The sequence below is a fragment of the Phacochoerus africanus genome, chromosome 14, assembly GCF_016906955.1.
Source record: "Phacochoerus africanus isolate WHEZ1 chromosome 14, ROS_Pafr_v1, whole genome shotgun sequence".
In the NCBI taxonomy this organism is placed as follows: domain Eukaryota; kingdom Metazoa; phylum Chordata; class Mammalia; order Artiodactyla; family Suidae; genus Phacochoerus; species Phacochoerus africanus.
Window position 1 is genome coordinate 28086356 of NC_062557.1, and position 16526 is coordinate 28102881.

General features: G+C 41.0%; 1 protein-coding gene across 1 annotated transcript in view; it reads right to left on the bottom strand.

The window, feature by feature from the left end:
* The window catches only part of CA10 (carbonic anhydrase 10), a 129347-nt gene that overhangs the window by 12529 nt on the left and 100292 nt on the right, over nt 1–16526 (bottom strand). Inside the window, exons 3-4 of the mRNA XM_047756797.1 lie at nt 12038–12133; nt 7288–7360 (exon numbers count right to left, since the gene is read on the bottom strand). Coding sequence (XP_047612753.1) covers nt 7288–7360; nt 12038–12133 — 169 coding nt within the window. The remainder of the gene's footprint in view (nt 1–7287; nt 7361–12037; nt 12134–16526) is intronic.

The window sequence follows — 16526 nt, forward strand, 5'->3', positions numbered from 1 at the left end:
GCTTATGAAGTTCCCATTCAAAGGGAATGATGCCAGTGAGAAAAAGACACGGCAGTTCCAGAGATCAATACTGGACTTGTTTCTGGTCAATATGAAACTCTTTGGCAATTTTCTTATATGGAATGACATTTCCTCTTGTAATCTGAGGCTAATTCAACTGAAATGAAAAAGGCAATTACTAAAGAATAAAGTAATATGATTTTTCATTTTACACAAACAAAAAATGAAAAAGAGGGCCTCTGAGAATCGGGTTCATGGAGGTAAGCTGCTCCTTTTCCTTGCTCACTCTTGTTACTCCTTCTACTGCAACATGGGAAGTGGTGTGCTGCATTTGGCACTCTGTGAAAACATTTCCAAAGCCATTCATTCGAAATGAAAGTACAAGTTCAATTAAGCATAGAGAAAGGCACCAAGAACAATATGCTTAAACTCCCCGGTGATATTTCATCACATTTAACACTGTGTTCCTCTGAGAAGCGGGCACACAGAACACTTCCCAAGGAACTGAGACATATAAGGCAGTTAAAGTTGCTGTCCTTGCCTACACATTCTTCTTTAGCCAGGGTTGCACTGGGGGGTTTAAGCAAAGTTATAAACAGGCAAGACTGAAAAAAGATGTTTTAAAGGGTTCACACTGTTATAAAACACCATGTTTAAAAGTTCTCCTCTAAACCTTATTTCCTTACTAGAATATATTAAGAAAATAATCAGACCCTTTTAAATTTGGAATTTATATGTCAGGTTCTTATTGGACTGAAGCTCACCATTTTATTTACTATCTAATGTAATGAACAAAACGTGAAATCAAAAAAGAATGAAGCTGCTAAAATACTCCACTGTCCCAGGACTCTGGAAGAAGGTGTTTACTTAACATGTAATGTCCTAATAATGACTCGCTCTTACCCATCTAAGAAGGCTCTTTGCTTTCTGTTAGTCACTGGTTTACCACTTGAAAATATCTTAAAATCTCTTTGAAAAAATAATGCCATCTCCATGAAATCAGGTGAATATGCAAATGATAAGAAAGTTACCTTTTATATAATTGGGGCTCTGTGTCTGCTTATTAATTAACACAAGCAAAATGGAAGGATATTGGCATTGTTCCAACACACTACATTAAAAAATTAAAATACTTCAAGTAAATTACTAGTATCTCCTCAAGAAAACCCATTCAGAAAATCCATTTTTCAATGTCACGATTTCAGTCTTGACCCTTAATCTGTTGAAGGGAAATTTAACTTTAATAAAATGGATTTTCTCTAGAAAAATTCCTAAATTCAGCTTGCAATTAATTCAGGCTAGTCTTTTTCATTGTTGGTCTGGGTTAGTGAGAGTGTTTTATAAGATTTTCCCAGTCATATGAAATGCAAGCTTTCAAGGAAAGTAGAACCTCACTAGGCTATTACTACCCACTTCCTGGGTTCACACAGAGGAACTGTGCTCCATTAGCATAAAAAAGCTCTGTTTCTTTTGTGTCCTGTGTTGTACTGTGTTCACCTCGAAGATAACATTTATTTAGTTATTATAGTGATCTGCCTTTACCCACACACTTTAGGATAGTTTAGGAGCACATATTTATTATGTCCTTAGTTTATGCCAGTCATTGTCCATGCAAGTGACTGATTGCCTTGTTTAATCCTCTTCCCAATCCTCTCAATATAAGTATTAATATCTTCATTTTTATTTATGAGGAAATTATCTCAGAGAGGTTAAGAAACTTGCTTGAAGTCACACAGCAAAGAAGTGGCAGAAGTCCAGGCTTTAGTTTTATCTCTTTTCACTAGAATACATTGCGTCCCGTAAGTATAGTGGCTTTTACCAGCATGCTGCTTCCAAAATTCTCAGTCCTTTTGGCAAGATTCGTCCTCTTTCCTACTTTCATGGATTCCCTGGCACTGATTTTTCTCAACTGGCTCACTAGAATGAATTTGCATCATTCCTTTTATTCTCCCTAGTCATCTAATGTACGTTCAAATCAAGCAAATGTATTGCATGCCCACTGGCTGCCATTTTGTGGTGATTTCACCCTGTGCTTCCATGCTTACTCCTGCCTCCTTGCACCTCCTCAGCTGGTTGATGAGACGGACACGGAAGAGACTCTTCTAGGATATGATTTAAAAATATCTTTAGAAATAATTTACAACCCTAAGTCATGGGGATCTGAGCTGCTCTTTCGAAAGTGAGATTATGTCCGCCTCTCTTCTCTATTTATTCTCAGTCCCATGATTTCACCCTGGTTTAAATGCCATCTGGATCCCAATGTCTTCCACATTTATAACTGTAGTTCGCTCTCCTGAAATCAGACTCATATATCCAACTGCCTACTCCACACCTCTTCTTTGATGCCCATCTCAAGCTTAGCATATTTGAAACTTCTGATTCCCTTCCCACTCATGAATATGCTTCATCCATAATCTTCCCCATCTGTTGATGGAAAAATATTCCTTCCAGTTGCTCAGGCTAAAAGCCTTACAGTTACCCTTCATTCCTCTTTCTCATATCACACACCTGATCTATCAAGAAAGCTCTTGGCTCTTCCTTCGAAATATATCCACTCATTTCTCATCACTTCCTACACATTGGCCTGGTCATGATCAACATTGCTTCATCATTTGGATTGCTGCAGTCATCTCCCAGCTTTATCCATGCCACTCTATAGTTCATCCAAGCAAACAGTGATTCTTTTGTTAGCAGATCATGTATTTTTCTGCTCAGAGTCTTAGATTGACTTCTCATTACAGTGGCCCCCAAGGGAAAAACTGATGGGAAAATTGACCCCATCTAGGAGTTCCCCTAGTGGCTCAGTGGAAATGAATCTGACTAGGATCCATGAGGACACAGATTTGATCCCTGGCCTTGCTCAGTGGGTTAAGGATCTGACATTGCTGTAAACTGTGGTATAGGTCACAGACATGGCTCAGATCTGGTGTTGCTGTGGCTGTGGTGTAGGCCAGTGGCTGTAGCTCTGATTAGACCCTAGCCTGGAAACCTTCATATGCCATGGGTGCAGCCCTAAAAAGCAAAAAAAAAAAAAAAAAAAATTGACCCCATCTAGAACCGGTCTCTATGCATTCTCTGGCTCCTATGTGTGCCCAAGAACATCAGTGCCATTGTGTCCCTTCGAATGACACTGATTTCCACTGGTAGATCCAGGCCAAAGGACAGACGGGAGTTGCAAGGGCCTTAGGATTGTATAAACTTGAACTTTCATAGTGCCCACTAGTTTTGTGGTTAGTATGTCCAAAGTGGAAAAAATGCAAAAAGCAAAGAGATGGGTCTTCAAACTGAACTAAAGTTAAGAGAAGAATATGCTGACGAGTTTCATGTAGTGTGAAAGTATTAACAGTACAACTAGTTTTAAGACCTCAGAGCTCAGCTTTCCTTGCTCCTTAGGAAAGAATAGGAAAGTAAGAGCATAAAACATTCTCTGGGAGGACCTATACTGCAATCCTTGCTCTTCCACTGTGTATGAATAAATTACTATTCAGGAAATGTTCACTTCCTCCCAGCCCCAACTCCATGGGAAGATTTTGATATTGAGTATGGCCATGTGACTTTCTTTGGTCAGTGGAAAGTGGATAGAAGTGACAGTTTGTTACAAGCCTAGAACTTAAGCAACATCACACATCTCTGCCGCTGCCATGAAAAGTGTCTGATCCCAGAAAAATGAGAGCCATATGGAGTCAAACTGACCTGAAGACCTATAGGCCACTCCAACCAACCCATATGTGAAATAGTGAGAAATCAATGCCTATCATTGATTATGTGTCTTTACTATGTACAAGTTGTTGACAAATGTAGCCCCTTACCAGATGTATGTTCTTGACAAATGGCTTCACTTCTTAGGACCTTGGTTTCTTTATCTGTATCCTGGGATAACACTTGTACCTATCTTGAGGATGGAGACTTTGTGAGCACCAGGTAGCATAAAGTTGGAGTGGAAAGTGCTTGGTTCATATAACTTCTATATTCCTGATGCTGATCACCCTGCAGAGTGGGTACCACATCTGAGTAAGTGTGGCAAACTGAAGCTCTGCTGGGGTGTAGCTCTGGGCAGTAGCACAAGAATGGGCTGGATGGGAGAGAAGGTGGGGTGGAGGTCAGGTGTCCCTGGGCAGTGTGGCTGGGTAGCAGTTGAGGGGAATCCATTTCTTTCTTTCCCTCTTAGAGGTGAGAGAGCAGAGTACAATAATAGGTACCCCTGAGCAGGTGATTTTGTCTCTGTCTCCATCAGAATTCATGGGCCAATGCCAGCATAACCTGTTACCTCCTGCAGAGCCTCTGGAGAGATTTCCAGGTTCATGTTTCCCACCCACTGGCTGTGTCTTCCTGAGTGTCTCCCTTTTCAGAAACTCCCCAGCTTGCCCCCTGGCCAACCTTTCACAGGCTGGCTGCCTAAGGGAGTTTGGCTGGAGGGAAGAGTGCTGGCACTTTCCTGCTGAGAAAATCAATCCCTTTCAGCCACAGTGTCCCAGCCATCGCATGTCTAGGCCATTCCCATGTGTAGGGGCCAATCATTATCCCTGCAGTGTTACTTCCTTCAGGTGTGTGATAGAGGTGCTCCTGGGAATTCCTTCTGTATTCCCCAACAGTGTGAGAGCACAAAATGCCTATGATTAGGGGCCTCAAGCAGTTACCTTTCCTCATGAGGGGTCCCTTTATCTTGCTTTAGATCCCCTTGGCCCTGACAGATAGATGAGGGGACAGGGGAAGTGGGTGCCCCTTGTTCTCTCCTGTTCCTGCTTCTGGGAGTATCTCTAGAGGCCCGAAGGCATTTCTTTTAACAGGTCTTCTGACTAAACTCCTCACCCTGTTTTCAAGACCCTTTAAGATCTGACTCCAAACCTTCTTCCCTACCACTCCCTCTGCCCCTCTCATGGCTACCACAGGGGACCATTCATTCCTCCATTAAGTCAGGCCATCACCAGTGTTTACTGGGTATGCTGGGGGGCATGGAGATGAAGAGATGATGAAAGCCAAGTTCTTGCCTTTGAACTCTTCATAGTCCTATTAATGCTCTCCTTGCTTTTGTATGCACTGCTTCTGTACCTGGGATGTCCTCTCTCTCTCTCCCTCCCTCCCTTCTCCCTCTTTTTGCCTGCCTGCCTGACTTCCTTCCTTCCTTCTCTCCCCTCCTCCTTCCCCTCCCTCCCCTCCCTTCTTCCCTTCCTTTCCTCACCAAATGTTTATTCATCTATTCAGTGCTTATTTGAATGGCAATTGATATGTACAATCTTGTCATGATTTTAAGATTTCCTATGCTGCCTAACAATTATGTTCATATTTTTAATACATTGTTAAAAATTAACACAGATCTTTATGATACACTTTTGTATGTCTGTCTCCCCACCTAGAGTGAGGGCCTCATGGAGGGGAAACGTGTTCTATTGATCTATTCTCTGACATGCAGGAGCCTCTCAGTAAATATGCGCAGTGTGAGTGAGCGAACAAATGAATAAGAGTCTTTGGTTTTAACACTGCTGTCCATTTCAGCTACGGCCAAAGTCTGTCCTCGGTTCCCATGGACATGATGGGGGTGAATCAACAGGGACACCTCATCGAAGTAGATGAAGCTCCCTTTAGCCACAAACTGCTGTTCATCATTGGTCCCAACAAGGTTCTCCAGTCCCTATTTGCACTAGAATTGATACCTCCTCCTAAGAAATGCCACTTTCCCATAGCACAAACCCACATGGATGCTTTCAGCTTTGGCAGCAGTCACATCCCTTAGTATTAATCAGACCAGATCTGGGGTGCAGTGGGGAGGAAAGTCCCACTAATGACTGACTCTGCAGCTTGCAATCTGTTAGACTGCGTGCTGGGGCTTAATGTGTGATTTCATGGCTTTTCATGGTCTCTAAGTGGCAAATTCAAGATTATTTGAAAACATTTAATTTTATGCTCTTTTAATCAAAAAAGTTAAAAGACTAATCATCTTTTATGGGCAGCTATGAAAAATATTTGCACACAAGACAGAAATGCTCTTTGCTGAGCAATCTAAGTTTGAACTTAGGACTCCACAGGGGTATTGATAAGGAAGGTGGAGTGGTTTTGAAGGTAACTTAATTCTTCTAGGTGATTCTTTAGGCCCATCCATCACCTCCAGTACTCCCACCCCAACCTCTTCATAGGGGAGTGGCTTCATATGGGCACACTGTGTGGGGAGGGCTGGTGACTGGCCCGTTTGTGTATTCTAGGAGCCTCACTTGGTATCTGCCATGAGGCAGGTGTGCAGGGAATGTTTGCTAAATGAATGAATAAATGACTGAGGGAAGGGGTCTCCATACTGTCTCTTTAGTTGTTTGAGGTGAGATCTGTAGGAATTCACATTGTCTTTCCACATCACCAATGGAGGCAGAAGCAGCAGTGTTCTCCACCCCATTTGGGGATGTGGGCTGTTGGAATGTTTGTATGTCACTTTTTACCTTTGTGAAAATCAGATTCAGAATCCTAGACTTAGTACCTCAGTCAAAGTCCAACTTCTCTGCTTTACAAATAAGGAAACAGAGTCAAAGTGTGGAAACTTGATTAAGGATAAAATCAGGACTTGAATTCCACATTCCTATTCACTCCTAATTAGTTAATTTTTTTTTCTGCACTGTTTTATTTCATCCTTTGGTGTGTGCTATTGCCCATAACTTTCCCCAAATTCTGCAGCCTCTGGGATAGCTGTAGAAGACTGTAGCACCCTTTCCCATCTTCTCCCTTCAACTTTTTACTGTTATCTCTCTTCTGCTTAAGGTTTCTGGGGATAAAACACTCTCGAAACTCAAGGAAACTGGACAGAGTTCTCTAGGTCAGTGGATCACACATGGAAATGAAGAAAAATGCCACCCTGCCTCTCCTGGAAGGGAGTCCTAGCAGCACAGAGAGGTAGATGTGGTCCAGCTGAGGGCCTCTGGGTGTGTTGAAGTTGGATCCAAACCACCTGGAATGCTTTTGCAATCATATAATTGACAAAGCCCTAAATGTGCCCAGCTGACATGGCAGCATTTGTCAGCTAGTAGAGTCCCCCAGCTCATTACCAATCCACGGGTTAATGATGACCATCATAATAATAACCATTATTGCTTCGGACATGCGTGGATGAAAAAGGCACTCTGGGGACTTCTGCTTGAAATGAGCTGCGTCTTAGCCAATCCTGACTCTCCAGAGTGACGTTCTATAGAATTAAAGGATCATGAAGCTGAAAGGGGCCCTCAGAGACCGTCAGTTCTGGCTTTCTGCCTTCAGACAGGACTAATCTTTATAGAGTAGCTGTTGTATAGGAAATTGAATGAAACTTACTTTTATATGTTATTCTTGTGATAGTATCTCTGTTCAGCATTCGATTAAGAAATGGGTTGGATGAGTCAGAAACCTAGGGGAGAAAAAAATATTAATAACGGGGCAGTACTATCCCAGGATAAACATCACCCCCATGCATTTACTTACTCATTCATATTTATTGAGTGACTACCATGCTCCAAACATTACGATGGCTGGAAATTCAGAGATCAAATATCTAGAATCTACTTTCCAGAAATGCCGGTCGAGAGAAAGAAGACAGATAAGTAAACAAATGGTTATAATTTAGTGTGATGAGTGCTATGATAGAGTTATAGATGAGATGGTATTGGAGGAAGACCACCCACTTGTGGAATCTGAGGCACTAAGGCCTGAGCTGAGTCTTGAAGGATGAGTGGAAGTTAACAAAGTGCTTTGATGACAGAGTGTGGAAAAGGAGGACAGGTGAGGAAAAACGTGACATACTGAGGATTGTGCATATAGGGGCATGGGAGAACGAGTCATGCTCAGGGAAGTATTTCAGAGTAGGCGAAGGGAAGAGGTAGGCTAGAATTAGGTCATGTCAGGCTTTGAATGTCATGTAGGGCATGCATACTTTATTCTGTAGGAATGGGGAACCAACAGAAGGTTTTCAGCAGCGAGCAGGGGATGGCATATTAGGAAGGGGATAATTGTCTCAGTAGAGTATGAAAGAAAACGAGTACCCAGAACAGTGGTATCAGGAGTTTAAAAAGATCTCTAAGAAATAATATAGAATCTTATATCACTGCTGATTATTACACGGATCAATTATATCATAAGTCATGTCATTCAGTCAATCAATCATCTGCCCATCCATCCATCCATCCACTCACCCATCCATCCAATAAATATTTACTGAGCGCCTATTATCGGTGACACATTTTACTAGATGTTCAGGAATCGCTTCCATGCCTTTAGGTGGCCAAATTCCATCTTTGGGAGAATGAGCCAAGCTTCAAGGGACTTAAGCCAGGGAACCACCATTTGGAGACTGTGATGTGCCCCGTATAACTATGTATACTGTTTTCTAACAACCTCCTTTTTACCCAGGCTTTTCCAAGGTACTATTGTTCATTCTAGTTGTTTTTCTCCTACCTCGCTCAGCTCTGCTCTGTAATTTACACCTCAGCTGCTAATCGGATGTTGTGACACATCAACATTTTAAATCTGATTTATTCTGAGAGCTGGAAAAATTGCAGCAGATGATTATTATTATTAGATAAGCAACAGGTAATTTTTAGTTTGAAGAGAGCACAGACTGTTTATTTTCCCTCCATCTGTCTTTCCTTTCCCACACAGTTTCCTGGGTGTGTTGTTGTGGTAAGACACACACCAAGGGGAGCTTGGCAAGTGACAATGCTCAATGGAGGTGAAATCCCACCCCCAAAATGGAGAAAAGTTTCAAATAAAACTCTGCTGCTCCCTGGAAGCTTTGGTGTCAAATCCGATTTCTACTTCGTCATCCTCTTCAGCTATTTAGAAGACAGCCTGAAGCTGCCTGTTTGTGCTGATGCCCCCCTCCTGAAAGGAGAGACAAAAATACATTGTCACATCAGCTAAGGAATTTGCCATGTCTCTTAATCTGGTTCCTTGGGTTCCTGGTACCTGGTGATTCTGGGCAGAGCTAACATTGGGACTGGACCCTTTTATGCTGATTAAAAATAATTGAAAAAATTTCCAAAGTGCACGCAGATGATTTGTGGGCTCTAGCGTGTTGGCTGCGTGGGTGAGAGGATAAAATATGTACTTGGTATAAGTGAGCTTAAGTGGGAAGTTAATGGTGTGTGATTGAGCAGCAATTACAGCCAAATCTCAGTTCCCTGTGGTCATAGGAAGGGTGGGGGATTAGGGGGCGACAGAGATAAGTAAAACCCACAGATAAACAAAGCTCATATTTTAACAAATAACTCCAGCCCTTTTACGGCTCAGCCTTTGGGCAGGTTGACAGCTTTCAGGCTCAGCTGACCTAGATATGGGGATATCTACCCTGAAGGGATCGGGGGAGGGGAGGCAGAAAGATGAGAAGGAGGGAGGAATACCAGAGGCTGTGTGCCTTAGAGACCAAGGGCTTTGTTCACGTCATTTCTGGCACCAGTACCAGCACAACACTTGCCTGTGTCTCATGCTCAGTCGGTGTTTTGGGATGAGTGAATGACAAGTCACAGCTTGGAAACTCACTGTGGAGCATCTGGGAGTTGATTATTTCGGACAAAGATAGAAACACTGTGGCTCATTTCAAGATCTAGCCAGAAAGCTTCAGTTTGTTCAGGGAAAGGACAGCAGCATCCCTAGGGGCCTAACTGGTGTGAGAAAATGCAGGAGCTAGTCACCATTTCCCTGGCCTCAGGGTCTGGGACATAAGTTCCTCTGGACAATCCACAGGGAGGAAGCCAGGACCTGTGTCGGTAATCTTGGTGGAGTGAGGGTTTCTGTAGGAGCTTGCGGTTGAGGAGTCTGACTTCCTAGTGAATCAGTCACCCTGTCAGCTGTAATGTGGCATGATGACATTCACGGAATTAGGAGCTTGGAGTAAAGTGAGGCAAAGTCAGTGGCTGAGCTGTTGGGCAGCCCTCACAGGTCTTCAGAGGTATTCACAGAGGGCCTGGCATCAGGAAAGCTGTAGAAGGTGTGAGCCCCTGGACACACATGGCACAACACTGTCAAATTTCTGCAGGCTTCACACTAATGTGTGTGGTCCAGGTTGAATGCCTCAGTTGGTTACCCATCTTATGATTGAGGCTGGTTGAGGGATATAGATTTTTGCTCCATATTTGTGGGCCGCACAGGGATGTGGAAGAAAAGTCTTTCAATGTTGTTTTCTCTCTTCTTCCTCATTAGTATTAAAGTCAAGCAAGACCTGGGCTCCTTTTCTGGATGGGCTCTTATGAACACCATGAACCTGGATGGAATGTCAGAGATTCTCGGAACCATTTTTCTCATCTGCAAGATAGGGACACCAATGCCTACCCCATCAGAGTCCCTATTTATTTTATTACTATTATTGTTTATTATTAGGGTTACATATAAACTATATAGTGTGAAATGTATGTAAAGTACATATCTCAGTGCCTGGCATTCAGGATCTACTGTTTATTACAACAGGGTCTGTGATGACGCCAAGAGGTGTAGAGAGGGACTGGCAAGATCTGACTCCAACTGGACCAATTTTCTTTGGGAAGTCATATCAGGTTTTAAGAAGGCATGGTAGGAAGTTCCTATTGTGGTTCAGCAGTAACGAGCCCAACTAGTATCCATGAGGATGCGGGTTCAAGCTCCGGCCTCACTCAGTGGGTTATGGACCCGGTGTTGCTGTGAGCTGTGGTGTAGATCGCAGGTGTGGCTCAAATTGCGCGTTGCTGTGGCTGTGGCTGGCAGCTACAGCTCCTATTCGACCCCTAGCCAGGGAACTTCCACATGCCACAAGGGTGGCCCTAGAAAACCAAAAACCAAAAATCAAAAAACCCAAATAAAAAAACAAAAAAGGCATGATAGCCTAAAAATATGCTTCCCCCATCAAAAGCCCCTCCCTATGCTTGCCAAGGACAAGCTAGAGGAGGTGGGGTTGGTGGTTGATGACTAATATGTCACTAATGCCCATGTCCGACATCCAGCTCTTCTGGGACTGCAAAAAGGACGAACCTGACCCAGCAAGAGAGAGGAGGTCAGGAGGCGGCGTGACCAGGCAGGGCTAAGTGACTGCTGCAGAGGGTGATGCTTTTAAAAGGGAGAGGGAAGCAGTGCCTGGAGTTGTCCTTGCGCCCATTCATCTGTGTGAGGATGATGCCATCATGGAAGCTCTGTTAAAACTCCCTAGTGTCAAATGCTGAATTTCTGTTGATCCTCACTGGATTCCAAGATCTGATTGGAGCGCATCCTCTAGTGGACTGGCTAAAACTTCCCAAGGGGCTTGAACAGTGACTGACAACTTTTGGAACTTCCATACACAAAAAGAACAAACAAACAAAAAAACTGCCCCTGTTTTTTGTTTTTTTTTCCTATTGGAAAGACAATTTTTTTTCCCTTAAATTTGCATACTTGTTTCACTCAACATCTGTCAAAATGTTAAAAGTAATTGTTTTTTTTTTAACAAATTACAATTTGCTTGGTTGGAGATTTTCTGTTGATGATGACTGTGAGGAGAGGTGGAGGCTCCCTAGAATGTCATAAAGTCAGCACTGGTGACCTTTGTTTAATTATCCACAGGGATGCTTATGAGGGAGGAGGACACAGAGGGAAAGATGATTCTCAGAGCAATTGTGGGAAGCTGGAGGGAGCTGTTTAGTGCAGTGCCTGGAGGGAAGGGGCATCTCACATTTTCCTCTTATTTCTTTTTCCAAGGTCAACTAATGGACAGGGCTTTCATCCTGTGGGGTGTCAGCGAGAAGCCCCCTCACTTTCTATTGCTTCCTTCTGACTCTTCTGTGTGAATGGGACCTAAAGCCTACCTCAGGATTCAGCACCATTTTTTTTTCTTTTTCTCTAGGAAGAAGCTACCTGAATCCTCAGGCAGTGGAGCTCCGAAATGAAACTCATTGTTTTTGTATTTCGCTGAAAGGGACTTCATTTTCATAAATCTCATGGATATAAAAGTTATCCCTCTGCAGCTTTTCTTGGGCATAGACATTACCCCTTTTGTTATTTCTAAGATCCAACAGGGCCGTAAACTGATATTCTCTGATTGGGGTGGGGATGGCAAGGAGAGAAGAATGAAGAAATGCAATATACTTACTTTAATAAATATAGAAACTACCACCAATCCATTCGGGCTCTTTGCAGCTTCTGTGACATTTGTATATAACTCATGGTTATAGTGGATGAGCTGCACCTGGCAGGAGGGAAAAAACAATAATAAGAACAACAATCATGCATTAAAAGTCATGAGGTATAGCATCTCCACCCTACATAAGGGTGAACTGTAAAATATATTGCAGACCAATTGGAAAGACAATCTTATAATTGAAGAGATTTCAGCGATATAGTGTGTCATGTATAAAGTGTATGCACACACACACATATTTGCAAACGTTTTCTGGTAACAGTCATGCCTTTAATAAGCTTAGTGCCCATCTGGCACTGGCTGCATCCCAGGACATTTCCTCTAAAGTGTGTGTAAAGTGAATTTCCCTTATTAGGAGCAGAACTGCCCCACAGGGGTGGACATGCTTTCCGGGCTTCACCAACAGCTGCCATTGGCAGCGAGTAAATCATCTTCATGGCCACAGGCAAGGAGGGAATTGCTAGGTCTTGAGTCAGTCCAGTGACTCTGAGAGGAGACTGGCCAATCTTCAAAATGCCATGCTCCTTAGGGAGAGGGAGCTGATGGTTTAGGCTCCCTCTAAGCCATCTCCAGTCATCTGATTGTGTAGGAGTTAACTTGTCCTCGCTGAATGAAGATTAGCAATCTGCTTGTTGAGCCCTTATACATTCATTTCAAGCTATGGTTTTTAAATAGATTTTTTTTTAACAGTATGGAAGTATAATTTTTGTAACAAACTAAAAGACAGAGAAATTTAAAAGACGTTCCCCCTCCTCATTTTTTCTAATCCCAGCCCAAGCAATATGATAATTAACAGTTTAGTATATATACTTCCAATATCTTACTGCTTATAAATCTCTCACACACACAGACACACATAGGGTTTACAAAATAGTAAATGGATAAATTCCTAGAAATTCACCAAGACAGAATCAAGAAGAAATAGAAACCTGAACAGACAAGTACAAATAAGGTGATTGAAGTAGTAATCAAAAACCTCCCTACGAAGAAACTCCTGGACCAGATGGCTTTGTAGGCGAATTTCACCAATCATTCAAAGAAGAATTCATACCAATCCTTCTTAAACTCCTCTCAAAAGAGAAGAGGGAAGACTTCCAAACTCATTTTATGAGGCCAGCATCATCCTGATACCAAAGCCAGACAAAGACACTGAAAAGAAAGAGAACTAAAGGCCAGTATCCCTAATGAACATAGATACAAAAATCTTTAATAAAACACTAGCAAACCAAATTCAACAGCATGTTAAAAGGAATACATGCTGTGGCCAAGTAAGATTTATTCTGGGATGTAGGGATTGTTTAACACATGCAAATCAGTAGCCACATTAACATAATAAAAGATAAAAAACCACATAACCATCTCAAGAAATCCAGAAGAAGCATCTGACAAAATTTACCCTCCATTTATGATAAAAAATCTCAACAAAACAGAAGGAATTTACCTCAGTACAATAAAGGCCACAGCTAACATCATAATTAATGGGGAAACACTGAAAACTTCTCCTCTAGGACCCAGCACAATGCAAGGATGCCCACTTTAGCCTCTTCTATTCAAAATAGCCTAGGCAAAACAAGTAGACAAAAAAGGAAAAAAAGGCCTTCAAATCAGAAAGAAATAAAATTGTCTCTATTTGCAGATGAAATGATCATATATGTAGAACACACTAAAGACTCAACAAAACTTTTGGCATTTATAAATGAATCCAGTAATGTTTCAGGATAAAATTCAGTATAAAAAAGCAGTGACATTTCCATATACTAAAAATGGACTATTCAAAAAGGAAATTAATAATCCCATTTACCATAGCAATGAAAATAATAAAATACTTAGGAATAAGTTCAACCAAAGAAGTGAATGACTTGTGCCCTGAAAACTATAAAACATTGATGAAAAAAATTAAAGAAGATAAATGGAAAGATATCCCCATGTTTGTGGGTTGGAAGAATTAATACTGTTTAAAATGTCCATACTACTGTAAGTGATCTACAAATTCAATGCAATCCCTATCACAATTCCAATGTCATCCTTTTCAGAAATAGAAAAAAAATCCTGAAATTCATATGGAACCACAAATGACCCCGAATAGTCAAAGCAATCTTGAGCAGAAGAATGAAGCTGGAAGAATTACATTTCCTGTCTCCAAAATGTATTTCAAAGCTATAGTAATTAAAACAGTATAAATACATATGTATAGATCACTGGAACAGAACAGAGGGCCCTGAAATAAATCCACACTTTTATGGTCAACTGATCTTGACAAGGGTGACAAAAACACATACTGGGGAAAGGATAGTCTTTTTAATAAATGATGTTGGGAAAACTGGATATCTCATGCAAAAGAAAGAAATTGGATCCTTAGTTCATACCGTATACAAAAATCAACCTCAAAATAGATTAAAGACTTATATGTTAGACCTGAAACTATAAAACTGCTAGAGGAAAACACAAGAAAGAATTTTTTCTGACTTTAGTCTTGACAATGATTTTTTTGGTTATGAAAACAGAAAGCAGAGGCAATAAAAGCAAATATTAGACAAGTGGGATTGTATCAAACTAGAATGCTTCTGCACAGCAAAGGAAACAATTAAGACGATAAAAAGGGAAGAAAATATTTACAAATCATGTATCCAATAAGGGCTAATATCCAAAATATATAAGGTATACATCCAACTCAATAGCTAAAAACCAAATTACCTGATTTAAAAATGGGCAAATAATTTGAAATGACATTTCTCAAAGCATAAAAATGGCCAATAGGTACACTAAGAGGTGTTCAGCATGAATGAGTTCTGGTGCTCATTGGGGGAATACAAATCAAAACCACAAGGAGATATATCTCACACTTATTAGAATGGCTATTATAAAAAGACAAGAGATAACAAATATTGGTGAGGATGTGGACAAAAGGGAAGGCTTGTACACCATTGGTGGGAATGTATACTGGTATAGCCACTATGGAAAACAGGTTCCTCAAAAAACTAAACTACAATATAATCCAATAATTCCATTCCATGTATACATCCAAAAGATGTGAAATATGGGTCTTTTTTTTCCTTTTTTGTCTTTTTAGGGTTTCACCTGTGGCATATTGAAGTTTCCGGGCTAGGGGTTGAATCAGAGCTACAGCTGCCAGCCTACACCTCAGCTCATGGCATATACAAGTTCCTAGGCTAGGCATTGAATTAGAGCTATACCTGCTGGCTGCGCCAAAGCCAAGCTGCCAGATTCACATGCCAGATCCAAGCATGTCTGCGATCTACACCACAGCTCACAGCAAGCCAGGTCCTTAACCAACTGAGCAAGGCCAGGGATCAAACCCATGTCCTCGTGGATACTAGTCAGGTTGGTTACCACTAGCCACAATGGGAACTCTTGAAACATGGGTCATGCAGAGATATGCATTCTCTCATGTTCACTGCAACTTTACTCACAATAGCTAAGATGTGGAAACAACCTAAATGTCCATTGATAGATGAATGGATAAAGAAGATGTCGCACTCTCCCAACACACTGAGGTATTACTCAGCTGTAAAAATGACTGAAATCCTGTCATTTATGACAACTTTGATGAACCAGATGAATCAGAAGGACCTCTGCTAAGTGAAATAAGCCAGACACGGAAACTCAAATACTGTATGATCTCACACATGTAGAATCTAAAAGAGTCAAACTTATAGAAGAAGATAATAGAATGGTGGTTGTTGAGCGTTAAGGGGAGGGAGAGATGAGCTGATAAATGTATAAAGTTTCAGTTATGAAGATGAATGAGTTCTGATGCTCTAATGGTGATGCTACTTAACAATACTCTCTTGTATACTTGAGATTTGCTAAAAGTGTAGGTCCTAAATTAAATCTATCATACACACAGACACAACAGTAACTATGTAGGGGTGATGGGTGTATTATTTAGTTTGTGATAATTTTTTCTCAATGTACACATAGATCAAAACATCATCATATACCTTAAATATACACAATTTTTATATGACAAAGATATCTCAAAAAATTGTTAAAAATAAAAAAAATGAAAAATAAAAACAATGGACATAGAATTATTTTTAAGTGTAATTTTGCACCTGAGATTTTTTAATTTAAAAAGTTTGTGCTATCTTTCTAAGTCAATGTGTAGAGACCTACTTAAATCTTTCTAATAGCTATAGAATTCTCCATTGCATAAAGGCCCTATAAGATATTTAACCATCCTCTCACTGGTTTTCAGGTTGTTTCCATTTTTCTGTCTCTTGTAAACAATGTCACTGCAAGCCCAGCATATATCTTACTATAATGGCATTAGCATTTTCCACAGGCTGATTTGAGAATCTAATAAGATAGTGCATGTAAAAGTGATTTATGACTCTGCAAGTATAAAGAGTATTTATTATAACCAACATCCTGAATTGAATTTAAAAAGGAGGTAAAGTGTTAGAAGCTGAGAAAGTCA